This window comes from Callithrix jacchus, chromosome 14, assembly GCF_049354715.1.
Source record: "Callithrix jacchus isolate 240 chromosome 14, calJac240_pri, whole genome shotgun sequence".
Lineage (NCBI taxonomy): Eukaryota > Metazoa > Chordata > Mammalia > Primates > Cebidae > Callithrix > Callithrix jacchus.
The window spans coordinates 52,866,825-52,881,896 of NC_133515.1; the positions used below are offsets into that span (position 1 = coordinate 52,866,825).

Genomic DNA, 15,072 nt, shown 5'->3' on the forward strand with positions numbered 1-15,072 from the left:
CTATTAAGAAAAAAAAAGTGGGCAGAGGACATGAACAGATACTTTTCAAAAGAAGACATGCATGCGGCCAATAAGCATATGAAGCAATGCTCAGTATTTTTGATCAGAGAAATAAAAAACTAAACCACAGTGAGATACCATCTCAAACCAGTCAGAGTAGCTGTTAATAAAAGTCAAAAAACAACAGATGCTGGCAATGTTGGAATGGAAGGGGAATGCATATACACTGCTGGTGGAAATGTAAATTAGTTCAGTCATTGTGGAAGGCAGCTTGGCAATTTTTGAAAGAACTTAAAACAGAATTACTATTGGGCTCAGCAATTTCATTGTATATATACCCAAAGGAATGTAAATCATTGTACCATAAAGACACCGTCAAATGCGTGTTCACCATGGCACTCTTCATAGTAGCAAAGACATGGAATCAGCCTACATGCCCATCAACAGTGGACTAGATCAAATGTGGTACATATATAGCACAGAATACTACACAGTCATAAAAAAGAACAAGACCCTCTCCTTTCCAACAACATACATGGAACTGGAGGCCATAATCCTAAGTGAATGCACACAGGAACAGGGAACCAAATACCATACATTCTTACTTATAAGTGGGAGCTAAATATTGAGTATATATGGACACAAGGGTACAATAGACATTGGGTCCTACCTGAGGGTGGAGTGTAGGAAGAGGGTCAGGATCGAAAAACTACCTGTTGGTACAGTTATCATGTGGGTGATAGAATAATCTGTGTAGCAAACCTGAGTATGTACCCCTGAACCTAAAATAAGAGTAAAAAATTTAAAACTGTAGATATATGTACATAGAGAAATCTTAACAGAATTTGATATGATTCTGGAAAGTGAAACCCAAGTGGGCACTTGATTCTTAAGATGAACGGTTCAGTTATTTAAACTGTTCACTTTTCTGGTGTTCACAGAAAGTTTAAAGAAAGCTATACATATTCTAATTCTAATTGTGGTAAAATATATACAACATAAAATTCATCATTTTAGCCATTTATACGTATGTACAGTTCATGGAATAATATATTCACATTATTTTGCAGCCATCACCACCATTCCATCTTGACCTTTTTCGTTTTCCCAACAGAAACTCGTTAAACACTTAACTCTCCATTCTCCCTCACCCCTTGCAACCACTATTCTGCTTTCCATCTCTATGAATTTGACTGTTTCAGGTACTTCATATAAGTGGAGTCATGTATTATCAGTCCTTTTGTGACTGGTTATGAGTGGCTATTTCACTTAGGACGTCTTCAAGGGTTATCCATACTGTTGTATGTATCAGAAGTTCTTTCCTTTTTAAGGCTACGATATTTTATTATATTTATATACTACATTTTGTTTATTGTTTCACTTGTCAGTGGATACTTGGCTTGCTTTGGCCTTTTGGCTCTTCTCAATAATGCTGTTATGGACATGGGTATACACACATGTTTGAGTTCCTGCTTTTCTTTTGGGTGTATACCTAGAAGTAGAATTGTTGGATCTTACGGGAATTTTGTGTTTAATATTTTTGAAGAATACTATACATTCTCCACAGGGCTTACACCATTTTACATGCACAAGGGTTTTAATTTCTCAACATCCTTGCTAATACTTCTCATTTTCTGTTTTAATGATAGTCACCCTAATGGGTGTTAACACATTTTTTTTAAAGTAGTAAATACATGTAGATGCAGGCTATGTATGTATTTTAAAATTGCACATTGAAATCCCTTGTTGCTTGACTTTAACAAATTTAGGCAGCTCTTTTCTTTAGCCACCAATACTTTATCCTCTGATAATAAAAATATAAATCCAGGTCTTTATTCCTGACTTTTTTTGTTTTCTGAATCAATACTTTGTACATTGGAGAATGTCATTTTGTGTGACTTTCATAGTATGAAATACTAAGCCTCTCATGTAACAGGAGTGCACTGTAGTTATTTTGCCAATTTTTTTGATTCCCTTTATTCAATTCCTGTTGCATTTAATATCATATAAGTTTATAGTAATTATATGCTGAACACATTTCTGTTTTAGTTCATACCTTGACCTTAATTTGATTATAAGCTGCTAAACAGCAGAGCCACATTACTTGCAGTCTTACTTCCATAAAGCTGGCAGAAATAACTAATGCATACTCTTGGGATGTGGATACTTACTATTCCACAAGACTTTCAAAGTAATGAGAGGTCATTTGTAATGAGGATAATATCTACTTTAGGCCGGGCCTGGTGGCTCAAGCCTGTAATCCCAGCACTTTGGGAGGCCGAGGCGGGTGGATCACGAGGTCAAGAGATCGAGACCATCCTGGTCAACATGGTGAAACCCCGTCTCTACTAAAAATACAAAAAATTAGCTGGGCATGGTGGCGCGTGCCTGTAATCCCAGCTACTCAGGAGGCTGAGGCAGGAGAATTGTCTGAACCCAGGAGGCGGAGGTTGCAGTGAGCCGAGATCGCGCCATTGCACTCCAGCCTGGGTAACAAGAGCGAAACTACGTCTCCAAAAAAAAAAATCTACTTTATAGATTTAATTCTTGAATTAGGTAGAATTTGTCTAATAAATGCCTTGCATGAATATGAATCTCCTATAAGGCTTGGTGTTCAATACTAAGTCTCTTGTGAGTGAGTCTAGTCAGATTCCTGAATTTGAGTTATTAATAGTTGAATATTTAGACAGTTTTCAAAGATCATGGCTGGTATTTCTCTTCAGTGTAAAGAATATACTGTTCCAGAAAAAGTAAAGGTACGAATGAATAATGATGAGATGTCATTTGTTAATATTTAAAATATTTTTTAATGTGTAGGCTTGCTTGTGGTAGACAAGCCACACATTTGATTGCACCTGAAGTGGTTTTCATTCTTGCATTTTTAGAAATCATCAGCATTGTACTAAATAAAGGTTAACCTAGAAAGTGAATTTTAAAAATCTCTCTTCAGTTTCTTTATATGATAGTGATGGCTGTATTTATGTAACAAAATAATTTACAAGTTTTAATGCTATAATTGCTAAAGAAAGAATTGAATGTGTCAGTGTTTTTCCTTTATATAGCCAAAAGAATGAAAACAGATACAGTGCACATTGCAAGACTTTCTTTGCTAAAATGCCTAATATACTTAACATCAATGTGTTTTTAATGGTGTTTTCTCTGATTTACAGTATTCAGAGGATATGAAGCACAAGACGACTCTTTTGGAGCTTCAGAAAATGTTTACATATTTAATGGTATGTTCAACAATCACGGAGACTAGGCCAGGCACTATGACTCACGCCTGTAATTCTAGCATTTTGGGAGGCCAAAGTGGGTTGATGGCTTAAGTTCAAGAGTTTGAGACCAGCCTGGGCAACATGGTGAAACCCTGTCTCTACTGAAAATATTACAAAAAATTAGCAAGACATGGTGGTGCATGTCTGTAGTCCTAGCTACTTGGGTGGCTGAGAAGGCAGGACTGCTTGAGCCCAGGAGGCAGAGGTTGCAGCAAGCTGAGATCTCATTATTGCACTCAACTCTGGGTGACAGAGTGAGACTTAGTCTCAAAAAAAAGGAACATAGAGGGAAACAAATTAGGTTTACCCTGTTAAAAAAAAAAAAAAGCTAAAACGTTAAATGGAGTTAGTTTGAACTGGCTTTGTCATGACTGTACTATTTTCTTTTTTTTTTGAGACAATCTTGCTCTGTCTCCCAGGCTGGAGTGCAGTGGCATGATCTTAGCTCACTGCAACCTCTACCTCCCAGGTTCAAGTGATTCTTCTGCCTCAGCCTCCCGAATAGCTGGTACTACAGATACATACCACCACACCCAGCTAAATTTTCTATTTTTAGTAGAGACAGGGTTTCACCATGACGGCCAGGCTGGTCCCAAACTCCTGACCTCAAGTGATCTGCCCACCTCGGCCTCAAAACATGTTGGGAATACAGGCGTGTGCCATCGCACCTGGCCCTATGTCAGTTGTCTCTGTTATTTGTCATAATAACTTAAAAGTCATTACAACATCTCAGTTGTCTACATTCTGTTAATTTGTCCTTTGAAGAATCTGTTGTGTCTGATTCTTTTCCTGTTACAAAGTCACCCACTTTTATGCTAGCTGATTTTTCTTTATATTTCTTAATTATAATCCCTAAGACTATAAAAGTGATCAGTCTTTTAAAAAGAAATAGTAAATCAGCCGGGTGCGGTGGCTCACATTTGTAATCCCAACACTTTGGGAGGCCGACGCAGGCAGATCATGAGGTCAGGAGTTCAAGACCAGCCTGGCCAACATGGTGAAACCCTGTCTCTACTAAAAATACAAATATCAGCCGGTCATGGTGGCACATGCCTGTAGTCCCAGCTACTCGGGAGGCTGAGGCAGGAGAATCGCTTGAACCTGGGAGGCAGAGGTTACAGTGAGCCAAGATTGCACCACTGCACTCCAGCCTGGGCGACAGAGTGAGCCTGTCTTGAAAAAAAGCAAAGAAGATAGTAAACCTTACAGTGTTATTCCTCTGCTTAAAACTCTTGAGTGAATCTTAATTTTGAACAGAATAATACTAGAGTTAATCACCGTGGCACACACCTTCTATGTTTTTTGCCACTGCCCTTCAACCTCCTATCTTACCCCTCTTCATTTTTAGTCCATTGCCCTGCTGCTTCATTGCTCTGGGTTTATTTGTGCTACTGTTTATGCCCGTGTCACTGTTCTCCATTTTCTTCTGATACTCGTTTTTCAAGAGTCAGCTTGGTTTTTACCTCTGTAAGAGACTATCTGTTCCACAGGTTAACCAGAGTATTCCAAGTCACCATGCCTCTCTGTTGTTTGTACCTCATGTATATGTTACTTTTCTCACCTGTTAAATCTTGAGGACAGGGAATGTGTCATAATTCCTTCCGTGTTTTTCACTGTTTTTATTTTTTTGAGACAGGGTCTCACTCTGTCACCCAGGCCAGAGTTCAGTGGTGCCATCTCGTCTCGTGGCAACCTTGACACCACCCCACTGCCTGGAACCACTGGCGTGTACTACCATGCCTGGTTTTTATTTTTTGTACAGACAGGATCTCACTATGTTGCCCAAGCTGGTGTTGAACTCCTGGACTCAAGCAGTCCACTTTCCCCACCCTCCCAAAGTGCTGGGATTACAGGCACGAGCCACCACACCTGGCTTTTCATCTCCTTTTAACAGAGCTGGAACATGCCATTTGAATTGAGAAATAGAAAAATACTGGTTTAAATTACTATTTTAAAAGCTGTTGAAACAAAGTTCAGTTTCTGGGAAAGTTTATTCAGCCTGTAAAGGTTTTGTATTTTATGCTTTGCAATGTAGATATGAGTTGTGTTTTTTTTGTTTTTGTTTTTGTTTTTTTAAAGATAGGGTTTCACCATATTGGTCAGGCTGGTCTCTCCTGACCTCAGGTGATCTACCCACCTCAGCCTTCCAAACTGGTGGGATTACAGGCGTGAGCCACCGCGCCCAGCTTGTTTTTGTTTTTGAGACAGAGTCTCACTCTGTCACCAGGCTGGAGTGTAGTGGTGCAATCTCGGCTGGCTGCAACCTCTGACTCCCTGGTTCAAGCAATTCTCCTGCCTCAGCCTCCTGAGTAGCTGAGATTACAGGCACGTGCCACCACGCACAGCTAATTTTTGTATTTTTATAGAGAAGGGGTTTCACCATTTGGCCAGGATGGTCTCCACCTCCTGACTTCATGATCTACCTCCCTCAGCCTCCCAAAGTGCTGGGATTACAAGTGTGAGCCACTGTGCCCAGCCGTGAGTCGTTTGAGTCTCAGATTTCTTCCTAGAAATTCCTTGACTTGCAAATATAAATATCCTAGGTAATTTAAGAATCTTCTAGCACCAAGACCATTAAACTAAAAATGCCATGAAAATTAAACAGATTTAGAAGAGAGCATTTTAAAACTAACTTTGTAGATTTACCACCTGTTCTTTTATTTCTGTTACGTGTTCATTGAAGGACCTGTAATTTTCTTATATCTAGGTCACACTTAGAATCTTCCCCTCTCTTTTTCTTTGCAGGAGAGTGAATGCAAAGCATATAATCCTAGACCTTTCTGTAAAACATACACTATGGATAAGCAGCCTCTGAATACTGGGGAACAGAAAGATATGACGGAGTTTTTTACTGATCTGATTACCAAAATTGAAGAAATGTCTCCAGAACTGGTTAGTATCAGAATACTGAAAAGTTTATTTGAAATTTGAACAACTTTGTCTTGTTTTAATTAGTTTCATGTTTTTTGTTTGTTTTATATTAAAGAAAAATACCGTCAAAAGTTTATTTGGAGGTGTAATTACAAACAATGTTGTATCCTTGGTAAGTATCCTGGTATAATATTTTGCTTTTTGGAGAGCTTAATATATTTTTGTTTATATTACAATTTACTAATTTTTGCTATTTTTTTGTCAACTGATTAGGATTGTGAACATGTTAGTCAAACTGCTGAAGAGTTTTATACTGTGAGATGCCAAGTGGCTGATATGAAGAACATTTATGTGAGTAATAATGCACATAATTTTTTTACTTTATGCTGTTTATGTAGCAGGTTTATGTTTGTCATCTTGAGATTTTTAAACTTTTTTCATGTTTTTATGTATTTTCTTTTTATTGTACCATTTAAATAAGAAGGATCAGTCATAAAGTTTTTTTTTTGCCCAGTCAAAATTTAAATTTTTAATTAACCCTTTGAAAAAGTGACTAAGATTCATAGAATATCTTAATATGAGGAAAACAGTTTTCTGCTAAAATTTAAGGATTCAGTTAAAAAAATGTTTTTTTGCTGAGCATTCTGCCAAAATTGCCACCTTTTGTATATTTCCATGTTGTGAACAATAATGTGAAACTTTTAAATGTGGTTTTATACACAGGAATCTCTTGATGAAGTTACTATTAAAGATACTTTGGAAGGTGATAACATGTATACTTGTTCTCAGTGTGGGAAGAAAGTACGAGCCGAAAAAAGGTATGCTTTTTCAAATGAGATTTTTATCATTTTCTTTTATTATTTCATCATAGAAGTGAAAGACAAACTAAGGATAAACTAAGATTAAACTTTTATGAAAATTATATGATTAAGGTAAAATCAGCTACATGGAGCTCCGTCTCATGGAGCAACTTTTCATGTATTCAGTGAATGACAATTTATTTTGACATATACTTGAGCTGTTTGAAAATGGCATCACTCAACTTGAAACTCGATTTTTGGGAGCAGAAACATGGATGACAATGACATTAATCATTTTCATCATTATCTGTATTGACTCTCAAATGTCTAGCTTTAGTGGCATTTTCTTAGATAATACAGTGGGGACCCCCTTATCCTCAAGGGAAATGTTGCAAGACTCCACAGTAGATGTCTTAAACCTCAGATTGTACTGAAACCCTATATTACATATTCTGCTTTTTGCTGTACATAACATACATATGATAAAGTTTAAAATACAAAAGTATTCTTGCCCTTTAGGGCCGTCATTAATTCAAAGAAGGGTTACTTGAACACAAGCATTGCAATACCATGACAGCCTATGTAATAAGAGAGCTGCTAAGTGACCAACAGGTGGGTAATGTCTGTAGCACACATATGCTGGACAAAGGGATGATTCACACCCTAAGTAAGATGGTATAAAATTTTATCATGATACTCAGAATACCACACCACTTAAGAATTACTTTGGGGATTTTCTGTAGTAGCTAACTAGGGACTTTTGTACTAGTTAGCTTTTCCAAAGTATTTTTTATTAAGCACTATTCTGATAACTTGCATCCAGTTAATTATCACAACATTCCTTTGCAATAGATACTTTTATTATCCCCATTTTACATGTGAAGACATGGCGTCACAGAATAAAGAAACTTTCCCAATGCTGATTCCTAAGATACAAATAAGCAAATTTCAGGGAGATAATCAAGTTGAATTTGAGTTCTCATTGGGGCATCCAGGTAGAAAGATCCTGCTATTGTGGTTAGAGCTTGGCAAGAGAGATCTGGAGTAGAGGTAGATTTGGGAGTAACTGTTGAGTTAGAGTGTTAAACAAGTGTTTATACTATAATACATTCAAGCTGGTTCTTCTTTCCCTTTCAATATGGTGGTATTATTTTTGGATATGTATTATTTTGGTACATTGATCAAAAATATTCTTCCTCATCTTTCAGTTTTAGTAGAATTTGTTGGAAAATAATAATTTAGTTGACTTCAAATAAAAGTTGCCTTATAGACACATGTAGTGGCTCCCATCTGTAATCCCAGCACTTTGGGAGTTTAAGGCAGGTCTTGAGCCCAGGAGTTTGAGGGCAACATAGGGAAACACGGTTGCTACAAAAAAGTATGAAACTTAGCCAGATGTGGTGGCATGTACTTGTAGTCTCAGCTGCCCAGGACATTGAGTCAGGAGGATCACTTGAGCCTGGGAGGTAGCCTGCAGTGAGCCATGATTGTGCCATTGCACTCCAGCCTCAGCAATAAAATCAAAACCTGTCTCAAAAAAATAAAAAATGCTATACTTGTACTAATGCATGCCAAACATTATACACTGTTTTCTTCATTATTCTTTCAGGATTCACATGTTGCCCAGGCTGGTCTTAAACTCCTGGGCTCAAATAATCCACCCACCTTAGCCTCCAGAAGTGCTGGGATTACAGGCATGAAGCCACTGCACCTGGCCAGAAGGCTCTTAACAGCCATAAAATGGCAGGTTTAGGACAGAGTAGTTGAGTAGACATTTTAATTTTACATTGAAAGACAAATAGAAATTGGATTGGAAAGAGCATCTTATACAATTAGTTACTAGAAACAAATGCAGCAAAATAGAAATGTCCTCCTTGAAATTGCAAAAAATCTAGGAGTAGGCCAGTCTGCATTTTTAAGTAGCACATTCACAGGCAACAGTAGTAGAAAATAAAGTTGGTAACATGATGGCATCAAATTACTGCCCTCCACATTTTAGGATTATCTGTGTAATTGATTGAAACTATCAGAATATCTGCCTGAGAAATAATGTAGTTGTTTCAAAAGACTTAAGAGCTAAGCCAACCTCGAAGTACAGAGGACAAAGTGACAAGAGAGGCAAGGAAAGAAAGAAAATTAGGATAAAATGGTAACCCAAACAGTGGGAAGAGAATCTCAAGAAGATAATCAATTAACTTAGATGAAAGAAAATGATAGCTGAATAAAAGCATTGGATTGTTTTAGAAGGTAGTTTAGTGATGGGTTTTGTCAGGTTATAGGAATAGAAACAGCATTGTTAGGACACATGGAATCAAGCATAAATCATTCATTTTAAAAGTTTGTAAACAGGTCATGCACGGTGGCTCATACCTGTAATCCCAGCACTTTGGGAAGCCGAGGCAAGCAGATTGCCTGAGGTCGTCAGGAGTTTGAGACTAGCCTGGCCAACATGGTGAAACCCTGCTTCTACTAAAAATACAAAAATTAGCCAAGCATGGTGGCTCAAGCCTGTAGTCCCAGCTACTTGGGAGGCTGAGGCAGGAGAATTACTTGAACCTGGGAGGCAGAGGTTGCAGTGAGCCAAGATTGTGCCACTGTACTCCAGCCTGTGCAATAGAGCAAGACTGTCTCCAAAAAAAAATAAAACAAAAAACACAGTTTGGCAATAAAACAGCAAGGAAGATAGTAGACAGAAAAGTGTCTTGGGGCTCAAACAAAGGATTTTTCTAGACGAAGGAGGTATGAGCATGTTTGAAGGCAGAAAATAAAAAGCTATCATACAAATAAGACACTAAAATGGCTTAAGAGGAGGTTTTTCTATGTCATTTATTTGAAAGGGATGGTATTCATTTTTCTAATCTCAAACAGTGCAGTAGTCAGACAGATCGTTAGGTGGACACAGTCAAATGAAAGCATAGCTGTGCAGGCAGTTACACGAAGAAGCCACTCTTAGGTTAAGAGTTGGGTTAGGGTAAGAATTAGGGACATACATAAAATGGAGTCAGTCAAAAGTTAACTACTGGCAGGCTGAGCGCGGTAGCTGATGCCTGTAATCCCAGCACTTTGGGAGGCTGAGGTGGGCAGATCACCAGGTCAGGAGTTCGAGACCAAGCTGGCTAACATGGTGAAACCCCATCTCTACTAAAAATACAAAAATTAGCTGGGTGAGGTGGCACGCACCTGTAATCCCAACTACTTGGGAGGCTGAGGTAGGAGAATTGCTTGAACCCAGGAGGTGGAGGTTGCAGTGAGCCAAGATCACGCCACTGCACTCCAGCCTGGGTGACAGAGCAAGACTGTGTTGTACAAAAGAAAAACAAAAGTTAACTACTGTAGAAGAATATAATAAATGAGTCACTGAAAGATAGTCAAGGGTCTGAGTCAGATTCTTTAGAGAATCTAATTGGAATGAATGTATTGAATAAATTTGTCATTCTTACAACCCCCTTCTTTTGTCTGATAAGATTCTACTGTTTTCCTGAAATACCTGTCACATCTCTCCCAGGTATTCAGTCATTTGTGCTCTTAACATACTTTAATATATCTGTACTTCAGCAGAAGTGGGCCAGTTGAGGAAGTGAACAAAGAGATTCTTATCCTCAACAGGATCATCATATTCTGCTCTATCTGCAAACCTTTGGTTTTCTCAATCTATTCATTCTACCTGAGTAATTTATGAACCACCATAATACCAGTTTTTTTACTGATATGCCACTGAGTCTTAAATCGTCTTAGTTGAGAATGCTTTGCTGTGCTATACTACCTGTCTTCATCTTTCCAGATCTGTTCATCTCTTTTATCCATTGACACAATGCATGTTTTCACTCTACGCCACAAGCTCATTAGTTATTCAGAATTGTTAGGATGAAGTTTACACTTTATCATTACATACCTTTGACTCTGTTAAACTTAATCATTTGCCAGTTTCCCAAATAATCTAAAATAGTGAATTTTTGAACTTTTTATTCCCTCTACCTGTAACATCTTTCATTCCTTGTTTCCCTAACTTCGTATTCGTTTATTTTTGACTGAGCTCTTAAATACTTCTTTGATCCTTATGTGCAGTGAAAAATTATTCCCTAAAATTCATCTTTTTTTAAAATCCAAGTTTGTATATTTTTGTTTGTTTACATTGAACTTGGACTAGCAACATGTTATGGTATAAGATTTAGATGACCATTTGACTTGGTGCTGCTGCTGCTTTTGTTGTTGTTGTTGTAGCAGTTGACACTTAACGGAATGCTCTTTGCCAGGCAGTGTTTCAAAGATAGGAGAGGGGAGATAATCTCCATTTTCCAACCCAACAAATTAAGCTCAGAGAGGTTAAGTAACTTGTATAGCATCATTCATCTAATAAGGGATTACAACCAGACTTCACAATTCTGGGTCACAAAAATAAATATTTTGATTCCTGTTATTTAGGGAAGAAAAGAAAACTCCGAACCAAAGACCTCCTTGGCTCTGGAGTATGGATGAGACTCCTGTTTATACTTCCATAGCACCCTTTTGCATCTTCATCATGACATTTACCACAGTCTACCGTAACATTTTATTTTTTATATCTCGACTTTATAAAAGGCTTTTCAGAATGGAAAAAGTTGTGTGTGTGTTTGATTTTTTTTTTAAACAAATGAAAATGTTAGATTTATTTTAACCACCCATTTAAGTACAGAAAGATGAAACAAATGCACAGTCACATATATATACTGTAACAAACGATCAGCCTTTCTAACAAGGATCTTGTAGAAAGAAAAAAATGTCCAAATGGGGAAGAGTCCTGGTTTCATCAAGAAGTTTTTATGACATTTGATTTTAAACCATATGTAAATACAGTAATCTGAAGGATTTGGCAAAGATTTTTTCATTTGCAGTTTTTTAAAGTAGACGTAGATTTGCTTAGAATAAAGTTGATATTTAGGAACACACTAAAGTTGAGGACAAAGAATAGGAATAAATTCACAAATGCAGAGTGATGAACAGTAAAAAGATACTGAACAGCTAGCTGACTGACATCCAAAGTGATTACCTAATGATCAGAGGCTGAAGTCCTTATTCCGCAAAAGCAGGAATAGTTTAGTATATAAACAATACAGCTGAGTTTGTGGTTATATCTTGGCTTCTATTTACTAAGAAAAATTAGCATAGTTACGTGTAATCTTTAGTAGACAACCTGCATTCATTTAAATTAAATAATAATTTCTATAATAGTGTGATATAAGGCCACAATATTTATTTTGGACAAACCCCTTAAAGTAGTGATTTTAATGTCAGTATTACTCATTCTTTTGAAATACAAAGTTTTTTTAACCTAATTAAGATTACAGATAATCTTTAAAATACTACATATATCATGATTAGTATATTAAAATTATTTATACTCATAATCTACTTTCCAGTGACTACCAAATTGTTACAGTAGATATTCATCAGTCTGACTTGCCTATTAATTGATCCCATAGTATAGTTGTAGATCAGTCTGATTTTAGGGTCTGTTCTTTGATTTTACTGAATTAGGAATGCAACAGTTACAGAACAAATAAACACAAGTGATGCAGCCATACAAGGATCATAACAGCTCTTCAGTTAGCTACATGGATGTTCAAATACAATCCCACTAATGAACAGCCAGATTCTAATTCCTCATCAAAAGGTGCTGGTGGAAGTTGTCAGGCACCTTCCAATATACATCTCCAGTCAGTAAATGAGAGAGCAGCAGAGACGGAAGAAAAACCTTCAGAAATTTTGCAGCGAAAATGCCCCCTTTCTTCATGTTGCTTGTGTTTCTCATGCTGAGAGTGGTCATGCACTTGGGTTGTTTAATCTGTAAATAGGAGAGAGAGAGTACCTTCCTTATAGGTTGTAAACATTGTATGTGTTAACGCACAGCAAGCCCTTAGGAGAAGAACTCTTTGGGGGGAATATTTTTCGGTTAACTCAACTAATCCTACATCCAATCTGAGTTTTTATTTTTAAGATGCTTTCAACTCCTTTCCTTCTCTCAATATAACCTTCCTCAGACTGAGAGCTGTTTTTCTTTTTTCTTTTTTTTCTTTTAAACGGAGTCTTGCTCTTGTTGTCCAGGCTGGAGTGCAATGGCGCGATCTTGGCTCACCGCAACTTCTGCCTCCTGGGTTCAAGCAATTCTCCTGCCCCAGCCTCCGAGTAGCTGGAATTACAAGCGCCCACCACCACACCCAGCTAATTTTTTGTATTTTTAGTAGAGACAGGATTCCACTGTGTTGGTCAGGCTGGTCTCGAACTCCTGATCTCAGGCGATCCACCTGCCTTAGCCTCCCAAATTGCTGAGATTACAGGTGTGAACCACCTTGTCCCGCCTGTTTTTCTTTTTTCTTTTCTTTTCTTTTTTTCCTTGAGACAGAATCTCACTGTGTCATCCAGGCTGGAGTGCAATGGTGTGATCTCAACTCACTGCAGCCTCTGCCCCCCAAATAGTTGGGATTACAGGCATGAGTGTACCATATCTGGCTGAATTTTATATTTTAAGTAGAAACGTGGTTTTGCGATATTGGCCAGGATGGTCTTGAACTCCTCGCCTCAAGTAATCTGTCCACCTTAGCCTTCCAAAGTGCTGAGCTACCACGCCTGGCCTGAGAGCTGTTTTTCTCCAATGCTATGGCTGTTTCAGAAGCATGAGAGCTGTTTTCTCTCCAACGCTATGGGTATGTTTCAGAAGCTGTCAGTGTCCTGTCACAGTGAGAACTCTTGGAGATACTCTGTCCATACTCATGCTGGGCATCCAGCAGTACTTTTTCCATGTCACTGGTAGAAATAGAAACTGAGGCTGGAATACTGTTCCCATTCCTTTTACTGTTAAAGTGTAATTCTACCCAGGAACCCTGCAAGCTCTCCTCCTGCATGGTACGGGCTCTGTTCTGTGACATGGTGCTAGAGGGTGGCTGCCAGGCATTGGTCTGCCCTTCAGTGATGGGAAGTGAGAAAAGGGGGAGCAGGAGTGCTGCTGCCTAGTGCTCAGGGACTGACTATATAGTTTTAAGAAGAATGTGATTTAGAATACTTCTCTACTTTCCCTTATCTGTGGTTTTGTTTTCTGCAGTTTCAGTTACCTGCAGACAAGCATGTTCTGAAAATACTACATAGAAAATTTCAGAAATAATTCTTAAGTTTTAAATTGCACACTGGACTAAGTAGCATAGATGAAATCTGGCACAGTTCCCACCTGGGATATAAATCATCTCTGTCCAGCATGTCCATGGTGTATACACTGTCTGTTAGTCACTTAGTAGCTCCTTTGGTTACCTTTGCAATATTGCACTGCTTACATTCAAGAAACCTTTATTTAACTTACTGCCACCAAAGTGCAGGAGTATTGATCATAACAGTTGGGCCCTACCAAAGAGACACTGTAAAATGCCTTAAAGTTCTCAACTTAATATGAAAAGAAAAAAAAAATCATACATGAGGTTGTTAAAATCTATGAAATTGTGAACAGTATATTGTTGTAATTGTTCTATTAATACTTGTTAATCTCTCACTGTGCCTAATTCAGAAATTGAACTTTATCACAGGTATGTCTGTTTAAGAGAAGCCATGGCGTATGTGGAGTTCAGTACTGTCCTCAGTTTGAGGCAGACACTGGGAGTCTCAGAAGGTATCCCCTGCAGATAAGGGGACTACTGTTTAACTCTGAGTTGAAAATTGAAATAGATATAGCATAACAGAAATCAAACTAAAGTATTTGTGAAAAATAATCTTTATTTTTTTTCTTGTCTCTCAAGGGCATGTTTTAAGAAACTGCCTCGCATTTTGAGTTTCAATACTATGAGGTATACATTTAATATGGTCACAATGATGAAAGAAAAAGTGAATACACACTTTTCCTTCCCATTACGTTTGGACATGACACCCTATACCGAAGATTTTCTTATGGGAAAGAGTGAGAGGAAAGAAGGTGATTTTTCTGTTTCTTTCTCTTGTCTGTGATTATTGTCAGTCTCCGTAACAGGGTACTCATAAAGGTGTCATCAACTATGCAGTTAACAAAACTAAATTGAATCTTAGAAGGAAGAAAGTTAAGACCCTGTCATGCATTCAGTCAGTTTACCAGTAAATATTTAGTATCTACTAGGACTATGTTCCTAGGC

General features: G+C 37.8%; 1 protein-coding gene across 12 annotated transcripts in view; it reads left to right on the top strand.

Annotated features, from left to right (window-relative positions):
• Nucleotides 1-15,072, top strand: part of USP34 (ubiquitin specific peptidase 34) — a 282,857-nt gene that overhangs the window by 197,345 nt on the left and 70,440 nt on the right. For all 12 annotated transcript variants that reach the window (XM_054244928.2, XM_054244930.2, XM_054244931.2 and 9 more), the window contains 6 exons: nucleotides 3,171-3,236; nucleotides 6,024-6,170; nucleotides 6,265-6,321; nucleotides 6,423-6,500; nucleotides 6,873-6,967; nucleotides 14,707-14,879. In XM_054244928.2, the coding sequence (XP_054100903.2) occupies nucleotides 3,171-3,236; nucleotides 6,024-6,170; nucleotides 6,265-6,321; nucleotides 6,423-6,500; nucleotides 6,873-6,967; nucleotides 14,707-14,879 (616 nt within the window). The remainder of the gene's footprint in view (nucleotides 1-3,170; nucleotides 3,237-6,023; nucleotides 6,171-6,264; nucleotides 6,322-6,422; nucleotides 6,501-6,872; nucleotides 6,968-14,706; nucleotides 14,880-15,072) is intronic.